The sequence below is a fragment of the Ornithorhynchus anatinus genome, chromosome 3 (genome assembly GCF_004115215.2).
Source record: "Ornithorhynchus anatinus isolate Pmale09 chromosome 3, mOrnAna1.pri.v4, whole genome shotgun sequence".
Taxonomy (NCBI): Eukaryota; Metazoa; Chordata; class Mammalia; order Monotremata; family Ornithorhynchidae; genus Ornithorhynchus; species Ornithorhynchus anatinus.
The window spans coordinates 67,642,346-67,663,014 of NC_041730.1; the positions used below are offsets into that span (position 1 = coordinate 67,642,346).

The window sequence follows — 20,669 nt, forward strand, 5'->3', positions numbered from 1 at the left end:
TGGACACACTCCCTGCCGGCAAATAACTTACATTCTAGAGTGGGAGACAGATTTTAATATAAGTAAATGAATTAAGGCTGTTATGGGTTTAAAGTGGGGCAAATATCAAATGCTTAATGGGTAAAGATCCAAGTGCATAGGTGACACATAAGGGAGAGAAGGAGTAGGGAAAAAGAGGGATTAACTGGGGAAAGCTTCTTGGAGAAGGTGTGATTTTAATAAGGCGTTGAAGGTGGAGAGAATGGTGAAATGAGTATATGTAGGCAGGGAGCATTACAAGCCAGAGGGAGGACATGGGTGAGGGTTCGGTGCCAAGATGGACAAGATCGAGATACAGTAAGTTGATTTTTGAGCAGTGTAGTATGCAGGCTGGCTAGGTTGTAGTAGTAAATCATCAAGATAATATAGAAGGGGGTAAACTGACTGAGTGCCTTAAAGCCAATGGTAAGGCATTTCTGTTTGATTTGGAGGTGGATGGACAACCACTGGAGATTCTTGAGGAAAGGGGAGATTTGGACTGAATGTTTTCTTAGAAAAATGATCTGGGCAGCAGAGACAAGTATGAACTGGAGTGGGGAAAGACAGGAGGCAAGGAGGTCAGAGCAGAGTCTGGTTCAGTATCAAGGCAAGATAGAATAAGTGCTTGGTTCAGTGAAGTAGCACTTTGGATGGAGGGAAAAGGAGAGATTTTAGCAATGTTGTGAATGTAAAAGTGACAGGATTATGTGACAGATTGAATATATAGTTCAAATGCAAGTGATGCAAGTGTGACTAGAATTAACTTCTCCTGGTTGGAAATATGATTTTGCTCACTATCAATCATTCAGTGAAATTGAGTACTTTCTGTGTGCAGAGCACTATCCTAACCACTTTGAAAAGTAAAATGTAGTAGTGTTGATAGACACAATCCCTGCCTCCAAGATCTTCCAACCCAGATTTTAGGGCAGTGTTGATTTTATATTCTGTCATTAACACTAGAAATGAAATTGATAAGGAAAAAGGCCAGAAATACCATGGAATTGATTTAGTGAGAAATTTCACTTTTCCCAAATATGAAGTCCCCTCTCAGGATCACACCTGGAGAGTTTCCAGTCCTTTACCAGTCTCGGCTATGGGAGGGAGAGTCAACATATACCACTCCATTCCTAGCTTGGAAAGAGGCTAGTGAGAGGAAGGCAATCTGCTACAAGTCAGAACTCACTTGTGCTAGGCAGCAGAGACCTGGGAGAGAGTCGAGAGTGAAGACTCAAGTTTACTGCAGGGAAGGTGGCAATGGTAAAACACTTCTGTATTGTTACCAAGGAAGCTCTATGGATCCACTGCCAGAATGATTGCAGATGGAGAATGGGGCATTGTGGGAGAGATGTCCATGGAGTCATTGCAGGTCGGAGATGCCTCGACAGCATAAGACAAGACAAATATGAAGGAGGGCTTTGGGCAAAAATTACTCTCAGTGAGTTTTCACAAGGAGCTGTGTGAATAATAATGAGTATTGTACTTGTTAAACACTTACTCTGTGCCAAGCATTGTCGTAAGGGCTGTGGTAGATATGTTAGGTTGGACGCAGTCTCCGAACTTCACTGGGCACACATTCTTAATCCCCATTTTTGTACAGATAAGGTAACTGAGGCACAGAGAAATTAAGTGACTAACCCAAGGTTACACAGCAGACAAGTAACGGAGCCTAGATTAGAACCCATGACCTTCTGACTGCCAAGCCTCTGCTCTATCCACTACACTATGCTGCCGTGCTTGTAAGGATTGGATGTTGCAGAGGGCAGACTCTATACTATAGACCCGAAAGGCCATTCTGGGCAGGGAACATGTATACTTTGTTGTACTGTACTTTCCCAAGTGCTTAGTCCAGTATTCTGCACACAGTAAAGTGCTCAGTAGATGCCAATGATGGCTTGATTCTTTAGTACAATTGCCTTTCCAGTTGCACGCTGAATGTTATAATAATAATAATAATGATATTTGTTAAGCACTTACTATGTGCCAAACACTGTTCTAAGCATCGGAGCAGATACAAAGTACAGGTTGTCCCACGTGGGGCTCCCAGTCTTAATCCCCATTTTACAAATAGGTAACTGAGGCACAGAGAAGTGAAGTGACTTGCACAAAGTCACACAGCTGACAAGTCGCGGAGCCAGGATTAGAACCCACAATCTCTGACTCCCAAGCCCAGGCTCTTTCCACTAAGCCACACTGCCCCTCTGTGTTATCCAACAGTGTGTCTCCTTTCTGTGTTTCTGAACAGAATTGCAAAGAGAAAACTCCTTTTTAACCATTTTGGAATGCTATAATAATAATAATGATATTTGTTAAGTGCTGAGTGCTATGTTTGCTATGTGGTGAGCCCTGTTCATTTCATAACAGAAAGTACTTATAGCTGCTAGGATTTAGGTTTGGGGATGCAGCTATTCTTTTTAGGGGTCTTGAGACTATTAATGAAATAGTTGGAAAGAAAAGGAAACGTGTTAAGAAGACTTGATTTCATGGCACATCTTGTTATTTTTCTACACTAAATGCATTCAAAAATGAAATCTAAAATGGGGATATCATTCTGCAGTAACAATCAATCAATCATGGTATTTATTGTGGGTAGAGAATGTGTCTCTTTATTGTTATATTGTACTCTCCCAAGGACTTAGTACATGCTCTGCATATAGTTAGCGCTGAATAAATATGATTAAATGAATACTGAGTGCTTACTATATGCAGAGAGGAGTTCTCAGTATCCTTATGCTTCTTCAATCAGCATAAAGAGAAATGATTTAATGTATAAGTGTAACACATCCCAAACATGGCTTACAACAAATCGGTTGTGTATTGAAATGAAAGAAAAAAAAGAAGAAAAACTTGAGAAAGTTCCAGTTGGATAATTCATTGTCTCAAAATTGTTAATTTTCTATTTTCAAATAATAATAGCCCTATGTTAAGACATTAATACTGACTGCTCAAGTTATTTATCCTCATTATTTTTTAGCCTCTATTTTCTTTGGTTTTTGGCAACATTGAAAATTTACCAAACACAATATGGATAAAACTGTGGTTGGGGAATCAGTTGCACTTTTTAATGTATATTTCTTTGAATAGAGGTGTCTGAATTATAAGTGGTACTTCATTTATTGAGAAAGGCCCAAAATGCAATAGACACAAATCGACCAATCAATGGTATTTGAGTGCTTGCTGTGTGCAGAGCATCGAACTAAGTGTATGGGAGTATACAATACAATAGAATTGGAATACATGATCCCGGCACCCAGGGAGCTTATAGAGGGGTAAACATTCATTAAAATGAATTAAAAATTGGAGCAACAAGATAAAAGAAACAGTTGGTGTTTTGTCACATGTAAGACAGCACCCAATATTTTAGTAAAATACATTTTATATTCTACCTCTTTCCCCTTTAATACAATGTGCTGTTTTAAAGTTCTTGCCCAAATCATGATTTCTACAGAAAACTGTTTCTTTTAAACTTCCTTACTGTGGCTTAATAATTAAAATAGTATTTGGAACCCATCTTGTCATATGAGGAACCATTTCCTAGTTCTTTCACTTACACTTCTCTCTAGCTTTCTCCCTCCACCAAAAAATTTTTAAGTCCTGACCTATACATTTAATGTGTTGACACAGTTTTGCAGTGTCTATTATGAACCAGAAAAGTCTATTTCATCCTTCTCCTCTCCTCAAGTCACTACATATTTCCTTTATTGTCACATAACATCAGAAAATGAGCCTATTTTCACCCAACATTTACACCTTTTGCTAGTTCCAACTTTAAAGTCTTGGGCTAATTTCATATCAAAATAATTTCTCTCTTAATCACATGTTAGGATTCTGGATATTTAGACCTTCTTTAGACAGAAGGAGAAAAATCACTCTTTCTAAAGTAAAAAATGTAGATTAAATTGTGAAGGGTTTGACTTTAATGTCTGTCTTTCACTCTAGACTGTAAACTCACTGTGGGCAGGTGAAGCATGTAACAAATCTGTTGTATTCTCCCAAGACCTTAGTACAGTGCTTTAAACAATAAGGGCTTAATAAATATCATTGATAATGATGATGATCTTGATTCTTAAAGATAGGATGCCTGTTATCTTGGAAGTTAGGGCACCAAACTTGAATTAATAGGGTTAAAAATTCTGATAGATTTGGGATTATACAGGGGTAGCCATGTATTATTCTTTTTTTGGTCTAAAATACTCATTATTTAAATCTCCATTTTTGAAGCTCCCTAAAGTTTAATAAATCTGTCATAAATTCAGCTCACTTTTTTATCCTTTTTAAGAATGGAGGTGAAATTGTACTCTCGGGGTTTCCAAAGTCACCCTTTCTTGCTGTGATGAAGATTATAGTACCTTGACAAAAAATGATATGGTTCAGAAACTCAAAGTCCATTCAAAATTAAGAACAGTTGTATATCTGATCCATATTTTAATATAAAATTTGACTATGAGATGAAATTAGCATTTTTCAACCTCCAAATTAGAGATTGCATAGACTAAGTGGGAATTTATAGATAGGGACAAAACTTCTCAACAAACAGCCCTCCACATATCTTTAATGAAAATCCATGCCTAAATCAAAAATGTTTTCAATAGTGTAATACATTCTAAACCCACACTTCACTGATATTCAAAAATTGTGACTTTTGGATTATTTAACTTAACATTAGCACATCATAATGAAAACATTTGGTTTCTTGTTTGTAAATTAAACGAAAACATATTTTTTCAGACCTATATAAACCTACTGTGAAACCATCCCCCAAAATGAATCAAAAATAGACTTTAATTGCCAAGAAATATAGCAATGTTTTGCATGCATGGAAGGAAAATGAAAAGGCACAGATATGGGAATATTTGGAGAGACATTGTGTCACTTTGGGGACCAAATTAATTATAGGACAGAACAGAAATAATAGAACTCTACAGCAGTTACTAATGACTATTAAAAATGACTCCTTTCTCCCCTAGCTCAAAGCCTTTAGGCATGGGACCAAATTACAACTTATTTTTATGACATGCATTCAATTTTTTGTGATAATTCTAGATTGGATTGTTTTTTTTTTCTTCTAAAGATATCCCAACAACCAAAATAGGAACGAGAATCATTTTAATATCAGGACACTTTTCTCCAGAAGTATCTGTAAAGGCCCAGATTGTGGGCACATAGTTCAAGCTGAAATTTATGAGGCAAAGCTGAAAAAAGGGTGGTGATATAGATAAAAAATGCAAATATTGAGATCTAGCTGTAGAGTGCTGGGCATGTTTTAAATTGACTCTTCTATTTGGTAAACAATCAGAGGGAATAACAACAGTGTATTGCAACAACCTTAACTTTCCAAATGATTGGTTTCAGTGTACTCATCTGTAAAATGGGGTATTCTTTGCCTGTTCTAACTCATACTTAGTGAGCCCCATGTGGGTCAGGGACTGTGTCCAACCTGATAAACTTTGATCTATCCCAGCATTTAGAACAGTGCACAACATATAAGACAAGTTTAACAAATACCATAATATGAGTACATACCATAATAATTGATAGCTCACTTCAAAATGCACTATAGCATAATTTTAATTAAAAAATCACAAAAGAGGAGGAAAAAGGGACCAAGGCTGTGCTACTGACTTGTTCAGCTGTGTCTTCCCCCACTTAAAAAATCTACCCAGATTAAAAAAGAAAATATTTTGTAAAAATGCTCAGATCTTATAATTGGGTTCTTACTGGTTTTTGGATTTTACCAACATCATCATTTTTCTCATCTTCCTCTTGACTGGGCAAAAATAATTTTTTAAGAACAGAATCACAATTTTGAGGGGTTGTGAGATAAAGTTTTTGTATAAGGGTGAACGTGTAAAATCGAGGTCTTGAAGTAAGCTCATAGAAAGCCTGGTTATATCACAGAAATTTTAAAAATAGTGCTTGAAAGATTTTCACAGAGTCATGGGGGAGTCACAAAGAATGTGGGGGCAAAAATCCTTGTTGAATGGATAGTGGGTAACTCCAATAAAATTCCTTCCCTGTGTCCCTCTTGCTATAATGGGGGTGGTTTATATTTCTATTTTCTCCCCCTCACTCTTGGCTAAAGGCATTTGGAGAACAAGGGGAAGCTGATTTTCAGCAAACATCTTTCTAGAAATTAAATGTAAAAAATAAATCCCCAAAGGGAGAGGTGGCGGGTGCCCTCATTTTCACAAGTATTGCAGTAAGAAGATTGCATTAATGGAACCCAGTATCAGTGTTGTTATCCTTTTACCTTATTATTACATATCAGCACCCATCCCTATCACATAGAACAGCTTCTGCTAAACCAGCACTGAATTTCCATCTGAAAAAAAGGCAACAAGTGACCATATAGTGGTTATAGCCTTTAATGCATTCTGTATACAGAGAGATCAGTATCACTTTAATGACCGATTTCTCTATTATTGCTCGCATATAACTCTGGCCCTCTCAGCAGGATTAACAGTTCAGGCACTAGGCATGACAGTGAGATTAGGTCAGAGAATTAGGCTGGCCATTCCTCACTGTCAGGAAAAAGTAAAATTGGGTTTTAGTCCATATGAATCTAGATCTCTTTTAATCAAATTTAGAAATATGACTGGGTTCTTATGAACATTCCATTACACTAGTGACACATTAAAAGAATCAGAGCTCTCTAGTGTTAATGTAAAATTGATACAATAGGGAAATATATTTCTGTTGGCACCAGCGAAATATATTTTCCAGGAGGCACAAATACATCATGGTGCCTTCTCCTGCCTGCTGAGCCTAGCCCATGCCTACCAGCACTGTCATGTACCACCATCAACATTTCTTCATCCTAAATCCCTAGGAAAGTGAGAAGAAATTTTTTTTTAAATCTATTGAAAGCCCCCAGAAAACTGTATTCTTTGGATACCATAACTCTGGCTAGGTCTCTACTAAAATCAATTAAGTCAATAAGAACCTCTCATCAGAATTTCCAAATCATAACTCAAAATCTTATTTTATTTATGGGATTTTTAAAGGAAAATCTTTAAATCTTAGGTACATTTGCCCAGGAATTTAGTATTTAAACTTAGTATCAGTGATTTGGTATTTATGTAGTTTCTCCATTCTGTTTATATTTTTCCCCACCCAGTTTTTCTTTAATTCAGTATCTATCGATGAAAAAGTACTTTAAAAGTCAAAAACAAAATAGGTAGTTAAAATGAAGTGATACTCTGAAATATATTAAAGAAGATTTTTGTCATTTAAAAAGTATCTTGATTTTTTTTTTGCATTTGAATGAAAATTTAGGGGCTCCTTATTTTGTTGCTAAATGAATTTTCCATTTTTCCTTCAAGCAGGTTGTCTCCAAACTTCATATGTATTTATTTATTCTGTAGTAAAAGTCGAGGGAACAGAAAGCAGAAACTTCTGTCCAAGTCTGAAGATTTGTTTTAACTATGTGGTTATTCAAATAAGGACTCATTTTGTTGATTATATGCTAATAATAATGATAATTATGGTATTTGTTAAGCATTTACTCTGTGCCAAGCATTGCAAGGTAATCGGGTTTCCCATGTGGGACTCACAGTCTTAATTCCTATTTTACAGATGAGGTAATTGAGGCATGGAGAAATTAAGTGGCTTGCCCAAGGTCACGCAGCAGACAGGTGGTGGAGCCGGGATTAGAACCCACGTGCTCTGACTCCCAAGCCCGGCCTCTAACCACTAAGCTGCTGTTCTCTCTCATGCTGCTAAGTTGGAGACATAGTCAAATGTGGCTGTGCTCAAAGGAGGAGGAGCAGGGCACTGCTGGAGGTGCATTTGTTGATCACTAAATTTATGGTTTCAGGAGATTGTAGAGAAATCCCCCAGGGTAAATGTCTCAAACATCCAAGAATAGTTTGGCCAACTGTCCCAGTTTTCAGAAGATTCTGATATTGTGCTGAAATTTTTATGTCAGTTTTTGAGAAAAATTGTGGTATTTAAGTGGTGATGATCACTGTGCTAAATTAGGCTCTGGGATAAATTATCAGTTTGGACACAATCCCTGTCCCACAAACGACTCACAGTCTACAGGCAATGGTGGACAGATGAGGAAACTAAGGTACAGAAAAATTAAGTGACTTGTCCAAGGTGTACAGCAGGCAGGTGGAGGAGCCAGTATTAGAATGTAGGGCTCTTGATTCCAGTCTTGTGCTCTTTTCACTAGGTTATGTACAGGTTTGGTCCTAAGCCTCCCTCTGTTGTGGTTCCTGTTGCCCACTTCAGAGATGGGAAGAAAGGCCTTATATGAAGGGCTGAACATGTTGTAAATGGGCTACCAATTGAAGGTCCCCATAAGAATTTCCCTAACTCTTTCCCTTTCCAAAGTTCCTCCTGCTCTTCTCCTGGCCCACACCCCATTTTGAACTTGACATTCACAAACTGGAGAGTGGGGACCTAAAAAATTATTAGGGAAAGTGGGGCACAAGCCGAGACGGGATATGTGTTAAGGAAGAGACAGAAAATATGTTAGTGACGGTGAATCTATAGGAGTGGGAGTAATGACCTTCTGTACTGCTGTGTCAAAACACATACTTTCAGTCCCTTAAATTATTAGGGAAAGTGGGGCACAAGCCGAGACGGGATATGTGTTAAGGAAGAGACAGAAAATATGTTAGTGACGGTGAATCTATAGGAGTGGGAGTAATGACCTTCTGTACTGCTGTGTCAAAACACATACTTTCAGTCCCTTTCATTGGTCATCTCACCTCACACCCACTAAGGGGGTTGGTTGCTTGAGGAGAATTTCTGTTACTAGATATATACACCAAAGCATTCTCTTAATTCACCTTTTCATATCTTTACTACAGTCATTTCCACTTTCTGTTGAAGACACACTGTGTGTAAGGTGCATGAAAAACATATTTCAATCATTTGTTGTTCCAATCTGGAGATATTTTTCTGTAAGCCTGGTTAAACAGGAAATAACACATTTCATTATGAAGATAAATTATTTTGGTTTCTGAAATAACTAAAAACAGATGTGAAATGCCCCCACAAAATTTGGGTTTCCACATCCTTCTCAGTCACAACAGGATTTTGAATGAAGAGTCAATTGTATTGACTTTTACAGACATTGTAATTAATATTGCCCTGATCCTTTATTAGGTTCTATCTTGAAAGTATCATGTGGTCTGTGGTTTCATATTTTACTTGCATATGAGACAGACATTGACTAAAATCTCTTGATTTGTATTCAAGACCAAACTCTCTAATGGTGAAGTGTCTATTTGCTTCTTGCGATGCAAATAAAAAAAGTCAATTTTCTGTTCACATGTAAATCTTCTAGATAAACTTCAGTTTTAGCATCTGATGGTCTACAGGATTGTGGTGTGTAACTTCGGGCATTGAGAAATCAATTATTTCTAAATTTTGCCTATGAGAGATGTGTTTTGATAGAATGGTCGTTGTCCTCATCAAAAGTATTTATTGAATTCCCACAAGTACAGAAAGTATCTGCATTCTAAGCTGAACTAGATACATCTATGATGAAGAAGGTGCATAAGAAATAAAACATGATCTTTGCACACAAAAAACTTATACTAATCCCCTTAAAATCTGTTAAACAGAATATTAGAAACAACTATGTAGGTTTTCAAGTCTGGGTTCTGTTTCTGAATTTATGGAGCGCAGGGTGTAACCCAGTGGAAAGAGCACAGGCCTGAGAGTCAGAGGATGGAGGTCCTAATCTCGGCTCTACCACTTGTCTGCTGTGTAACTCTGAGCAAGTCACTTTACTTATCTGTGACTCAGTTTCCTCATCTGTAAAATGGGTATTCAATACCTCGTTCTTCCTCCTACTTAGACTGTGAGCCCCATATAGGATGGAGACTGTGTCCAGCCTAAATTACTTGTATCTATCCCAGTGCTTAACACATACTAAGAGTTCAACAAATGCTATTATTATTATTGTTATTATTATTAGCCTCTCTTCTATCTTTATCACTGGAATAGTATCCTTTGTGTATTTTATTTATCTTAGATGCAGTTCTAATTTGTGTAATATTGTAATAACAGTGAAATAACCCTTTGCTTTCCTTTTTATAGATCCAGGTTTGCACAGACAGCAGATTTTCCTCCAGAGGCCAACCAATGTGGTTGCTATTGAAGGGAGAGATGCCATTCTGGAATGTTGCGTGTCTGGGTTTCCTCCACCAAGCTTTACTTGGCTGCGAGGCGATGAAGTGATCCACATCAGGTATCTTATGATATTTCTTTGTTAGCATTCAAAAACAGAATGTAGACAGTCACTGTGGCCTTAGAGTACACACCTCTAGCAAGACAATCGTTCATTTCCTACTTTGCTTTTTAGATGCAAGTAAAGAACTCCTTGCCTAAGTAATTAGGCTTGACTTCCAGAGACCTAATATAAAGGAGGGTTTAAATAGTAAATTTCTTCCGTGGAAAGTCCTCATTCTTTGGTCTGTAACTGAAACACTATGGCAAAGCTCAACTGCAGTGAAGTTGTACAGGCTTGGGAAACAATCTCAAAGAGAACCAAAAACAGATGTATACAGGGATTTATGGGTTGAAATGAAACTCTATATGTATATCTATCAATCAATCAATTGATAGTTTGTTTTTTTATTGAGCACCTACTGTGCATAGTGCTGTGTACCTCACACTTGGGAGTTTACAGTAGACAGTATCCTGGCTCTCATGAAGCTGAAAACATAGTGGGGAAGACAGACGTTAAATTTTAAATTAGACATTAAATTAATTATATGACATTAAATTCAAAGCAGGACGAAGCAACAGAGCATAAAAATATGCACATTAGAGCTACAGGGGGAAGTAAGTTCCCAAGTAAGTTCCTGGTGCTTGGGTAATGTGGAAGTAAGGAAGTGGCAGTTATGGGAATATAGGATGGTTAGATGAAAGATTAATGCCTCCTGGAGAAAATTTGATTTCAGACCACATTTCATTTGAAGATGAGCAGATCAGTGGTTTTCCATCTGTAAAAAGGGATGGAGGGACTTAGAAGTAGGAGAGGAGGTGTGTGCACCCCAAATCAAGGTAATAAAACTTCAACTACCCTGGTAATGTGAATATAAAACAGGTTGCAAAAAAAGCAAGGTGAACACCTGCAAGCTATCAAATATTACATCCTTAGGCTTAGACAGATTATTTCTGCTTTGTAATTTGCTCCTCTTGCATGCTTTGGCAGCTGCACCTAATCATCCAATGTGGAAGAAGTTTAACCCAAATGATTTCCTGTCAGGAAGCAAAGTGTGGGTACCTTCCTGAGCTTCCGTTCCAGGACTACAAGAAAAGTATTGGATAGAAAGGCTGGAATTATTACGTGGCTCAAAAATATTTAGACAGATTAATGATTGTTAGGGATATTAGAAATCTCTTTAATCTTGAGAATCATCATAGTGTTCCTTCAAGCATTTTTTTTGATGTCTGAGTCAGAATCCTTGTTGAAATGGACCATTGAGTCTGACCCAGATTCTCTTATGTCACTGATACTAGACAGAATAATTGAGAGAGTCTTTTCATTGAATTAATAGTCTTTTTAAGATTGGAGTTAGAAGATTAGAGATAGCATTTATTGATTGATTTGTTTAACTTATACTAAGCCCCTTAAAATCTGTTAAAAAGAATATTAGAAACAACTTTGTAGGTTTTCAAGTCTTGGTTCTGTGTTTCTGCATTTATGGAACGCAGTGTGTAGCCCAGAGGAAAGAGCACCGGCTTGAAAGTCAGAGGATGGAAGTCCTAATCCCGGCTCCACCACTTGACTACTGTGTAACCCTGAACAAGTCACTTTACTTATCTGGGCCTCAGTTTCCTCATGTGTAAAATGGGTATTCAGTACCTTGTTCTCCCTCCTACTTAGACTGTGAGTCTCATGCAGGATGGGGACTCTGCCCGCCCTGACTTACTTGTATCTACCCCAGTGGTGTAGTGCATTGTCCTAGGTATTTGGGAAGTACAGAATAAAGAAGGGACATATTTTGTCCCTGGAAAATTACCATATAAAAATTATCTTGGCTTTTTAGGGTTTGGGAGTCTAATAATAACCTAATCTCACAATTTTCTTTTTCACAGGACCAAAAAGTATTCTTTGTTAGGTGGCAGTAACTTGCTTATCTCCAATGTAACGGATGATGATTCTGGGACATACACATGTATTGTTACCTACAAAAATGAGAACATTAGTGCCTCTGCAGACCTCACAGTAATGGGTGAGTACAAACTCCAGACTGACATAAAGTATACCCTCTGCAACACAATCACTGCCTGCCATTTGAAGTGAATTGCTTCATTTATACATGTATAAGCAGAAATTCTAATACTAAATCTCCTTAACTTAGTTACATATAGGCCAAATTCAATAATTAGATACTTCATTATGGTATGTTTGTATGCTGTAGATAAATGAAACCCCAAGAGAAGTTGTCTATTCAGAAATACTATTAAATTTATACTATACCAAAAAAAAAAATCCCTCAGGGTAGAAACATTTAACTACAAGATATTCACATAGCTGGATAACAAGTACAAACAGTGCTCAAAATCTAGTGTTCAAAATTTCAAGTTATGGTGCTGGTCTAAGCTCATGTTTACTAGCAAGGGACTAGATGCTGGTGTTTGAGTGGAGAAGAATCACTAAAAGTAAAGTCAGAGAAGGACCATTTTTCTACCATGAGTTTTCAAAACTACAAGTGTGCCCCCTTCCAGGAACACAATGTCCTGTAATTCAGAGGTTGGTGCTATAAGTCTGTATTGTATAATAATGCAACTCATGCAAGAATACTAACTTGCAATTGCCTATGCAAATTTGGATGACATAATAACTTCTTCATGTGGTGATGACTTTAGATGCTTCCTATAATTTGGGCAAGATGACTTGAAGTTTAAAAATTAATGTTTTTTCAAAGGGTAAATTGTGACATCATTATCATTGTCTGCTCTTATCTGGTAGAAGATATAATTTTGCTCTTTTAATATGACAAGTTTCTGTACCATCTTACTTTCGTTAAATGTGGGTTAAAACCATACTGTTCTCAGCTAATACCTCGTCAAACAATGGCATAATAACATCAGTTATCCTTTTTGCTTTCTGGCTTTAAAGCTCATGCATAAAAGTGTTTTCATTAATAAACAGAATTTTCATTTAAATAGAGCATATAATGTTTGTTTAAAACTCCCTTTATTTTTTTTCAAAACTCCTAGGGCAGATTAATTTTATCCACACATTGAACAGGGTCTCATGCATTTATTCTAGAAATAACACCGTGCACGATTTCATGACTAAAGCTACAGTGCTTTTAAAAGAGTACAAGTTTGTTCACTATTTGGTGGTCTTGTTGTTCAGTATAGAAGATGGGAAAAAACATGAATTGAAAGTTTCTGGAATGCTACATATTTTCAAATTTCAGAAACTCTGAGTGACAGTATTTGCTATTAGAATCATTAATCATTTTTGAGAATAATTTTCTCATTTTGGATATGATATACTATGCTAGAGTTGTAATGGACTCTCATATATGAATATTCCCATGCAAATACCTCAGGTCAGCTTCTAAAGTCAAATCAAGGTTAATGGATGTATCCTGATTGCAACTTTTCTATCATTTGTCACATTTATTAAGTTCATTTTACCAAAGAAAAACTGTGCCCTCCAAGATTTCAGTGGCAGCTCTGTGGATGAGTTGGAAACCTATGTTAATTTTACTTGGCGTAATAACCGCACAGATGATCTAGCTGGAATAAAGAAGGCCCCGGTAGAATCAGATCGTACGTCTACGCCCTAGATGTAGATTTAATCATTTTGCTGCTTTCCAATTTAGAAGTAGCACTTTAAATAACAATGAAATGGTTATTTATTACAAAATTTATACCACCTTGAACCTTCTCTTTCTTTCAATAAAAGAATGGATGGTGACGTAATAAGTAGATGCCAGTGGTTCTGAACTGCTGATTTATTTCTTTCACTTAGTTTTAGCTTCATTTTCAAAGTGAGAGCCACTGAAGCACATGTTCATTAGAGATACTCTTTTCTTCATTTCATCGAGTTCATAAAGTGTTTATCATCTGAGTTGAAAGTGCACAGGTTTGAATTGTTTACATATAGCTAGAGGTAGAATTTTTTTATTTAATGAGTGAATTCAGGCTTAATTAAACATAAATTTTGGGTTATACCTCAAATGCTATTAAAAAAGTAATATATAAACAAATGTGTCAAAGACATTTAGTTCTTTTTAAAAGGTTGATCCAAATTAAATGGAGTAGAGCCAATTAATCAATCCATGGCATTTACTGAGCATTTATTGTGTGCAATGCACTGTAATAGTGGTTATGAGAGTACAATTCCACAAAGTTGGTAAACACTTTCCCTGCCCACGAGGAGTTTACAACCTAAAGTCTAGAGCCAACAGTCGTATTAACTTGGGTATGCTATATTTCTGCCGTTACCCTTGAGAAATCTAAACAAGATTATCTTTAGCTGATTTGGATCAAATGCAGCAACCATGCCCTTCGTAGCTTTTCTTTCTTAAGCACTTTGTTTTTGGCACTGTTTTTCTTTTACAGGAATATTTTGATTAATACTCTTAACTCTCTCAACTGCATATCTGTTCATAGAACAATCCCACCATGCTATTTGTACTCTTCAGTATATTTGACATCGTTTATCTTGAATGGAAACAACTAAGGGGCTCATCAGGTTTTCATGGATAGTAAATGGTAAATCTTTATTCAGAGAGAGAAAAAAAATCCATTTACAATCTATCTGAAATCCTCACCCCATATTTTTCTGAACAATAAAACAAATGGAATTAAAAAACAATATCAATTGGCCTATTCTTACTTCTAAAGTCACCTTCCAAATCTCATTTGACTTACCTTTCTGGCTTCTAAGTTTCTACATCAAAGTCCCTTAAAGTTTGAGTTGATTGTGTCCTTTATTATATGAAAAATTTTCTGAAGACATTTTTTCATCTTCCCTTTATGCACATTCTCTGCACACGGGTTTAAAGAACTTCTGAAACCCCCTTTCCTGTGCTCTTTCAGATAGCTAATAACTGTTTCAATGAGCTAATAACTTACTGACTCTACCGACAGTCAGATAATAGAACAGACTACCCAGGGAGGTGTTGGAACATCATCTTTAGAAAGAGTCAAGAAGGGAGCAGTCTGGGAAATATGGGGTGATGTTACAAAAGCCTATTAAAGCTGTCAGCCAGTAACATAGGGTGATGGGGAAAAAAGGCACCTAATAACTCCCTAGCTGCCTTTAGCACAGATTAATGTGGGGGACTGATATGAAGACTGACAGGCATCTAGCCTAGGAAGCATGAACTAAAAGAAAAGTAGGGCTTTAATGAATAGGTAGGTTGGGGTCCAGAAAATTCAGGGGTCTAGTCTAGCCTCTGCAGTTGAGCCAAAGAATAAGGTAATTTAGAAAAAAAAAAAGCAGTACTTGATCCCTGCCTAAGGATATGGGAAGGTCTGTCAGCATCTTGTCCCCAAAGCACCCTGTAGCAATCCATATTATAAGGAATCAATGTATTTTGTGTCTAGCACTTAAATTGAATTCAATATGAAATGTGAGCTTTTAAATTATATCTGAAATAGGAGAAAGACCCTTCATATTTTATCTACAAGGTCTGAGATTGTGAGTTTCCTTACACATCTAAGAGAGGATGGTTCTTTAGGTAATAAATCTATCATTTCACAGCTCTGTATGTTTTTTTATAGTTGATAGTTTGTCTCTAATTTGTAGGAAAAAGCATGCTGGAACATCACTGAATTCTTTGCAGGGGTCAGTAATCATGTGGAAAGAGCAGAAACAGTGGACACAATACATTTAGATTTTCAAATGGGTTTTGATTGCCTTCCACACATAAATCTTTTTAGAAAAGCTGCATATTCATGGGATTGGAGAAAATTTTCTCACATGGGTAAAAATGGGCAAAAATATAGAAAATGTAGTGTATGGAGTCATGGACACGTAAGTATTCATCAGGATTGAAAAGTGTAAATAGTGGGCTCTTCCAATTGTTTATGGACTGATTTCATAAACATTTCATAAATGAACTGGCAGAGGGTAATTGCTCTGAAATTTCCAAATCTTCACATGCGATTGGGTGTAGAAATGCAGTGCAGAAGGGAATAAGCAAGCAAGAAGAAACTATCAACCAGAGTAAATGTGCAGAAAACTGGCAGCAGAGTTTTATTGCATGCGAATTGAAGGTAATGCATTTATAGAAAAAGAATCCAAGCTACAAATATATGATGGAGAGTCAACCGGTCAAGAATATGCATTACGTTCTTTGTGTGGAACACTATATCAAGTTCTGGGAAGAGTACATTATACTTTGCAGATATGGAACCTGCCATCAAGAAAAGCAGCATGGCCTAGTGGAAAGAGTATAGGCTTTGGAGTCCAAGAAACTGGGTTCTAATGCTGGCTCCACATTACATTATGTGTCCTTGGATAAGTCTCTAGACCTCAATTTCCTCTACTATAAAATGGGGATTTGATCCCTGTTCTCCCTCCTACTTAAAATGTAAGACCCATATGTAAACTGATTATCTTGTATTACCTCAGTGCTTTAGTAAAATGCTTGGCACATAGTAAGCACTTAACAGATACTACTGTTATCAAACAACTTGCAATCTAGCAAGAGAGAAAAAAACTAAAACCGTTAGGGGAAAGTAACAAGAATTTAAAAATCTGCGCAAACATGATTCGGTAGGGCAGGAAAGGACATAAGAAGCTTGTTTTCATACCACTCACTCAGTTCCAGTAGGTATTCTCCCCAAGGTGGCTGGCTTCCTTCCAGGTGATATGGAATCTTATAAATGTCCATTATCCTGTTATACTGTACTCTCCCAAGAGCTTGGTGTAGTGCTCTGCACACAGTAAGTACTCAGTAAGTTCCATAGGTTGATGGATTGGTTATGTGGAAGTGCCGGAATTACTGAGACTCATCAGAGGTCTGAGCTATCAGAGAATCAAATCAATAGTATTTATTGAGCACTTACTGTGTGCAGAGCACTGTACTAAATGTTTGCGAGAGTACAACACAAGATCTTGGAGTCATTATTAAGTGTTCCTTCAAGACACTGGTTTAATTTAGGGAGGAAATAGAGACTGAAAAGCAGCTTGAAATAGTAGGAAAATCACAGGACTGTGTGACAAGAGACCTGGGTTGGAGTCCCAGCTCTGCCACTGGCCTGCTATGCTTCCTGGGGCAATTCACTCTAACCTCTTTGAACTTCAATTTCCTTGTCTGTAAAATGGGGATCAAATAGACTGTGAGCTCACTGTGGGACAGGGACTGTGTTCAATCTACTAACCTTGATTCAACCTCCCCCTGTTGTTAGCACACAGTAAACATTTAAAAAGCGCCATCAGTATCATTAGTATTATTGCCATATTTAATAGCCTCTGCAGCCCAATTATCCCACCCTTATAGTTGAGAAGGAAATCAAATATTTTCTTTGTACTAATCATTATAGAGAGTGATAGCTATGGGCTAGGGGGAGGAAGTGGAGGAGCAGAAAAGGGTGACAATTAGGAAAAGCGGATGGGGTAGTTCATTAAGGCTGCTACGTACCAGATAGAAGGAACCAAGGCATGAGAATTGGACAACACACTGCTTTGAGAAGCAGCGTGGCTTAATGGAAAGAGCACAGACTTGGGAGTCAGAAGTCATGGGTTCTAATCCCGACTCCGCCACTTATCAGCTGTGTGATTTGGGGCAAATCACTTAACTTCTCTGTGTCTCAGTTACTTCATCTGCAAAATGGGAATTAATACTGCGAGCCCCACGTGGGATAACCTGATTACCTTGTATATACTCCAGAGATTAGAATAGTGCTTGGCACATGATAAATGCTTAACAAATACCATTATTATTATTATTATTGTATACAGCACTTGGAAGAGGTGATTAGAAGTAGGAGAAACAATTTCAGTAATGATTAATGATTATGGTACTTGTTGAGTGCTTAACATGTGCCAAACGCTACTTTAAGCACTGCGGTAGATACAAGTTAATCATATTGGACACAGACCATGTACCATATGGGACTCACAGTCTTAATCTCTATATTTACAGATGACACAACTGAGGCACAGAGAAGGTAAGGGACTTGGCTGGGGTCACATGGCAGACAAATCGTGGAGGCACAATTAGAATTCAGGTCCTTCTGAATTCCAGGACCATGCCCTTTATCTTCCTCTTCCTTCTTTCCTCTTCCTTCCTTTTTCTTCTCCTGCTTTCCTTAAAGCTAGATATAATTACCAGATAATAACATCTAGTTGTTAAATTAGAAGCAAAAATTAGACAAGAATTTGGAAAGTTATGTGAGCATTGGGATAGTATAAAATGTGTTCTTTTCAGGAAAAAACATAAAATGAAACTCTGCCATTTCTTTGGTTTTCTGTCTTTGTCCATGGTTCATACAACTTGAATATGTTAGCACGTGGCTAATTCAAGCAGTTTTGTTAGCATCACCATAGGAAAAAAAAATAAAGAACAGTCAAAATCAACAAGGGGAAGTGGAGAAGCTTCCATATGAAAGTGTATGATTAGATGATATATGCTTAATAAATTCTCTTAATAGATGAAATATGCATATTGGGTTCTCCCCATAGCTTGATGGTTAATACCACTAATTTTAAATCTTTGGTCGTGTAAAAGTTCTAGTTTTCAGAACTACTTTTGAACAAGATTATTTCACATTTTTAGACTGCATTGTTGAAAAATTCTAATGACTTTGTGAATTTTATAATCTTTTGATTCATTTTAAGTGTTACACTAAAATGATTTAGATGTTAGATGTGAAATCAAAGTTACAATGATTCCTTCAAGAGAATAACATATTATATATTTGGATATGATTCTAGGGTGTTAATGTTTCATAATTTCTCAAGCATTCTACATTTAAATTTTCTCTCTTTTTATGATATTACATAGTTATGCAATATTATATGAACAGTAATTTCCAAAGTGGTTAATATACATAATGTACAACAAAATATACAATGTAGGGTTAGTTCAAATGATTGTGTCTATTGCTTCCTCCTAATCTAGTAGGTTGATCACTATCAAAGAAAGATAGGTTAATTAGATAGAATTTTTTGTTTAAATTATTGCAAATGGTCCAGAAATGTATATTTTGATTTCTTTATGCTGCTTCTTAGTCCTTTTACAGTCATAAAGCTAAGTGATATGAGTTGGCCTCTGATACCATTAAATTGTTTGGGCAAAGGATCTTGGAGGAGGTGAGGTTTCAGAAGGGCTTTGAAAATAGAGAGGGCTGAAGTTTGAGAGATTTGAAGTGGGGTGGAGTACCAAGATGGAGTCAGATGCAGGGAGTTTAGAAGAAGCTACAGTGAGAAGATACCCATGGGAGAAATGGTGAGAATAAAGTGGGAGGAATAGGAGTGGAAAGGTAAGAGGGACAGAAATAATGGAATACCTTAAAGCTAGTCACTCAGTGAATTAGTCACATTTATTGATTTCTAAAAAAAATGTGGTTTTTAGGTGCTTGCTAAGTGCCAAGCACTATGCTAAATCCTGGGGTAAATGCAAGATCATCAGATCCCACATGAGGCTCACATTGTAAGTAGGAGGGAGACAAGGTATTGAATCCCCATTTTACAGATAAGAGAACTGAGGCCCAGAGAGGTTAGCTGACTTGCACGGTCACACAACAGGTAAGTACACTTGTATCTGTGACCTTTGGTCATTTGACAATCATCCTACCCTCACCTCTGCAATAAAATAGATATCTTTAAATAATATATTCCAAGTTAGGTACTGATGTTAATGCCTGTCTCCCCTTGTAGATTGAAAGCTTGTTGTCATCAGGAAACGTATCTGCCAACTCTGTTGTGCCAAAGGCTTAGTATGTGCTCTGTACATAGCACAAAAACCACTGATACCTCATCAAACAGAAATATCTTAGTTAAAACAACTTTAAAGCACCTAATTACTTTGCTCCTCATACCTTACCTCCCTGATTTCCTACTACAACCAAGCCCTCTAATGTCAACCTACTCAATCTCATTTACTTGGCTTCAGACCTCTTCCTCTTGCCTGAAAGAAACTCCTTCTTCATATCTGGCAGATGATCTCTTTCCCTACCTTCAAAGCAGTGTTTAAAAAATGCATCTCCTCTAAAAGACATTCCCCAAATAAACCTTCATTTCATAATATCCCACTCCCTTCTGTATTGCCTTTGCACATGGAATTGCATCTTCATTCACTACCTTTATTCCCTCAGCCCCACAGCACTTACGTACTTATGTACAGTGCTTAGAACGGTGCTTGGCACATAGTAAGCGCTTACAGATACCATCATTATTATTATCTGCGACATTTATTTATAGTAATGTCTTTATCCCCTTCTAGACTGTAAACTCATTGTAGGGAGGCAACCTATCTTCCAAGTCACCCAACCACTAAATACAGTGCTATGCACACAGTAAATGCTCAGTGAATACGTCTGATTAAGTGGAAGAGGTGGAATTCGAATCCAGGTTTTTTGATTACCAGGCCTGTGCTCTTTCCATTAGGCCGGCTGGTCTCTGTGCAGAGACTGTAACTATACACTGCAATCTTCTTGTGGGCAGGGGTTGCTTCTACTGACTCTGTTGCATTGTATTTTCCCAAGTATTC

General features: G+C 37.1%; 1 protein-coding gene across 1 annotated transcript in view; it reads left to right on the top strand.

Annotated features, from left to right (window-relative positions):
• The window catches only part of DCC (DCC netrin 1 receptor), a 644,354-nt gene that overhangs the window by 92,778 nt on the left and 530,907 nt on the right, over positions 1-20,669 (top strand). Inside the window, 2 exon segments of the mRNA XM_039911321.1 lie at positions 10,072-10,222; positions 12,079-12,215. Of these exon segments, the coding sequence (XP_039767255.1) occupies positions 10,072-10,222; positions 12,079-12,215 (288 nt within the window).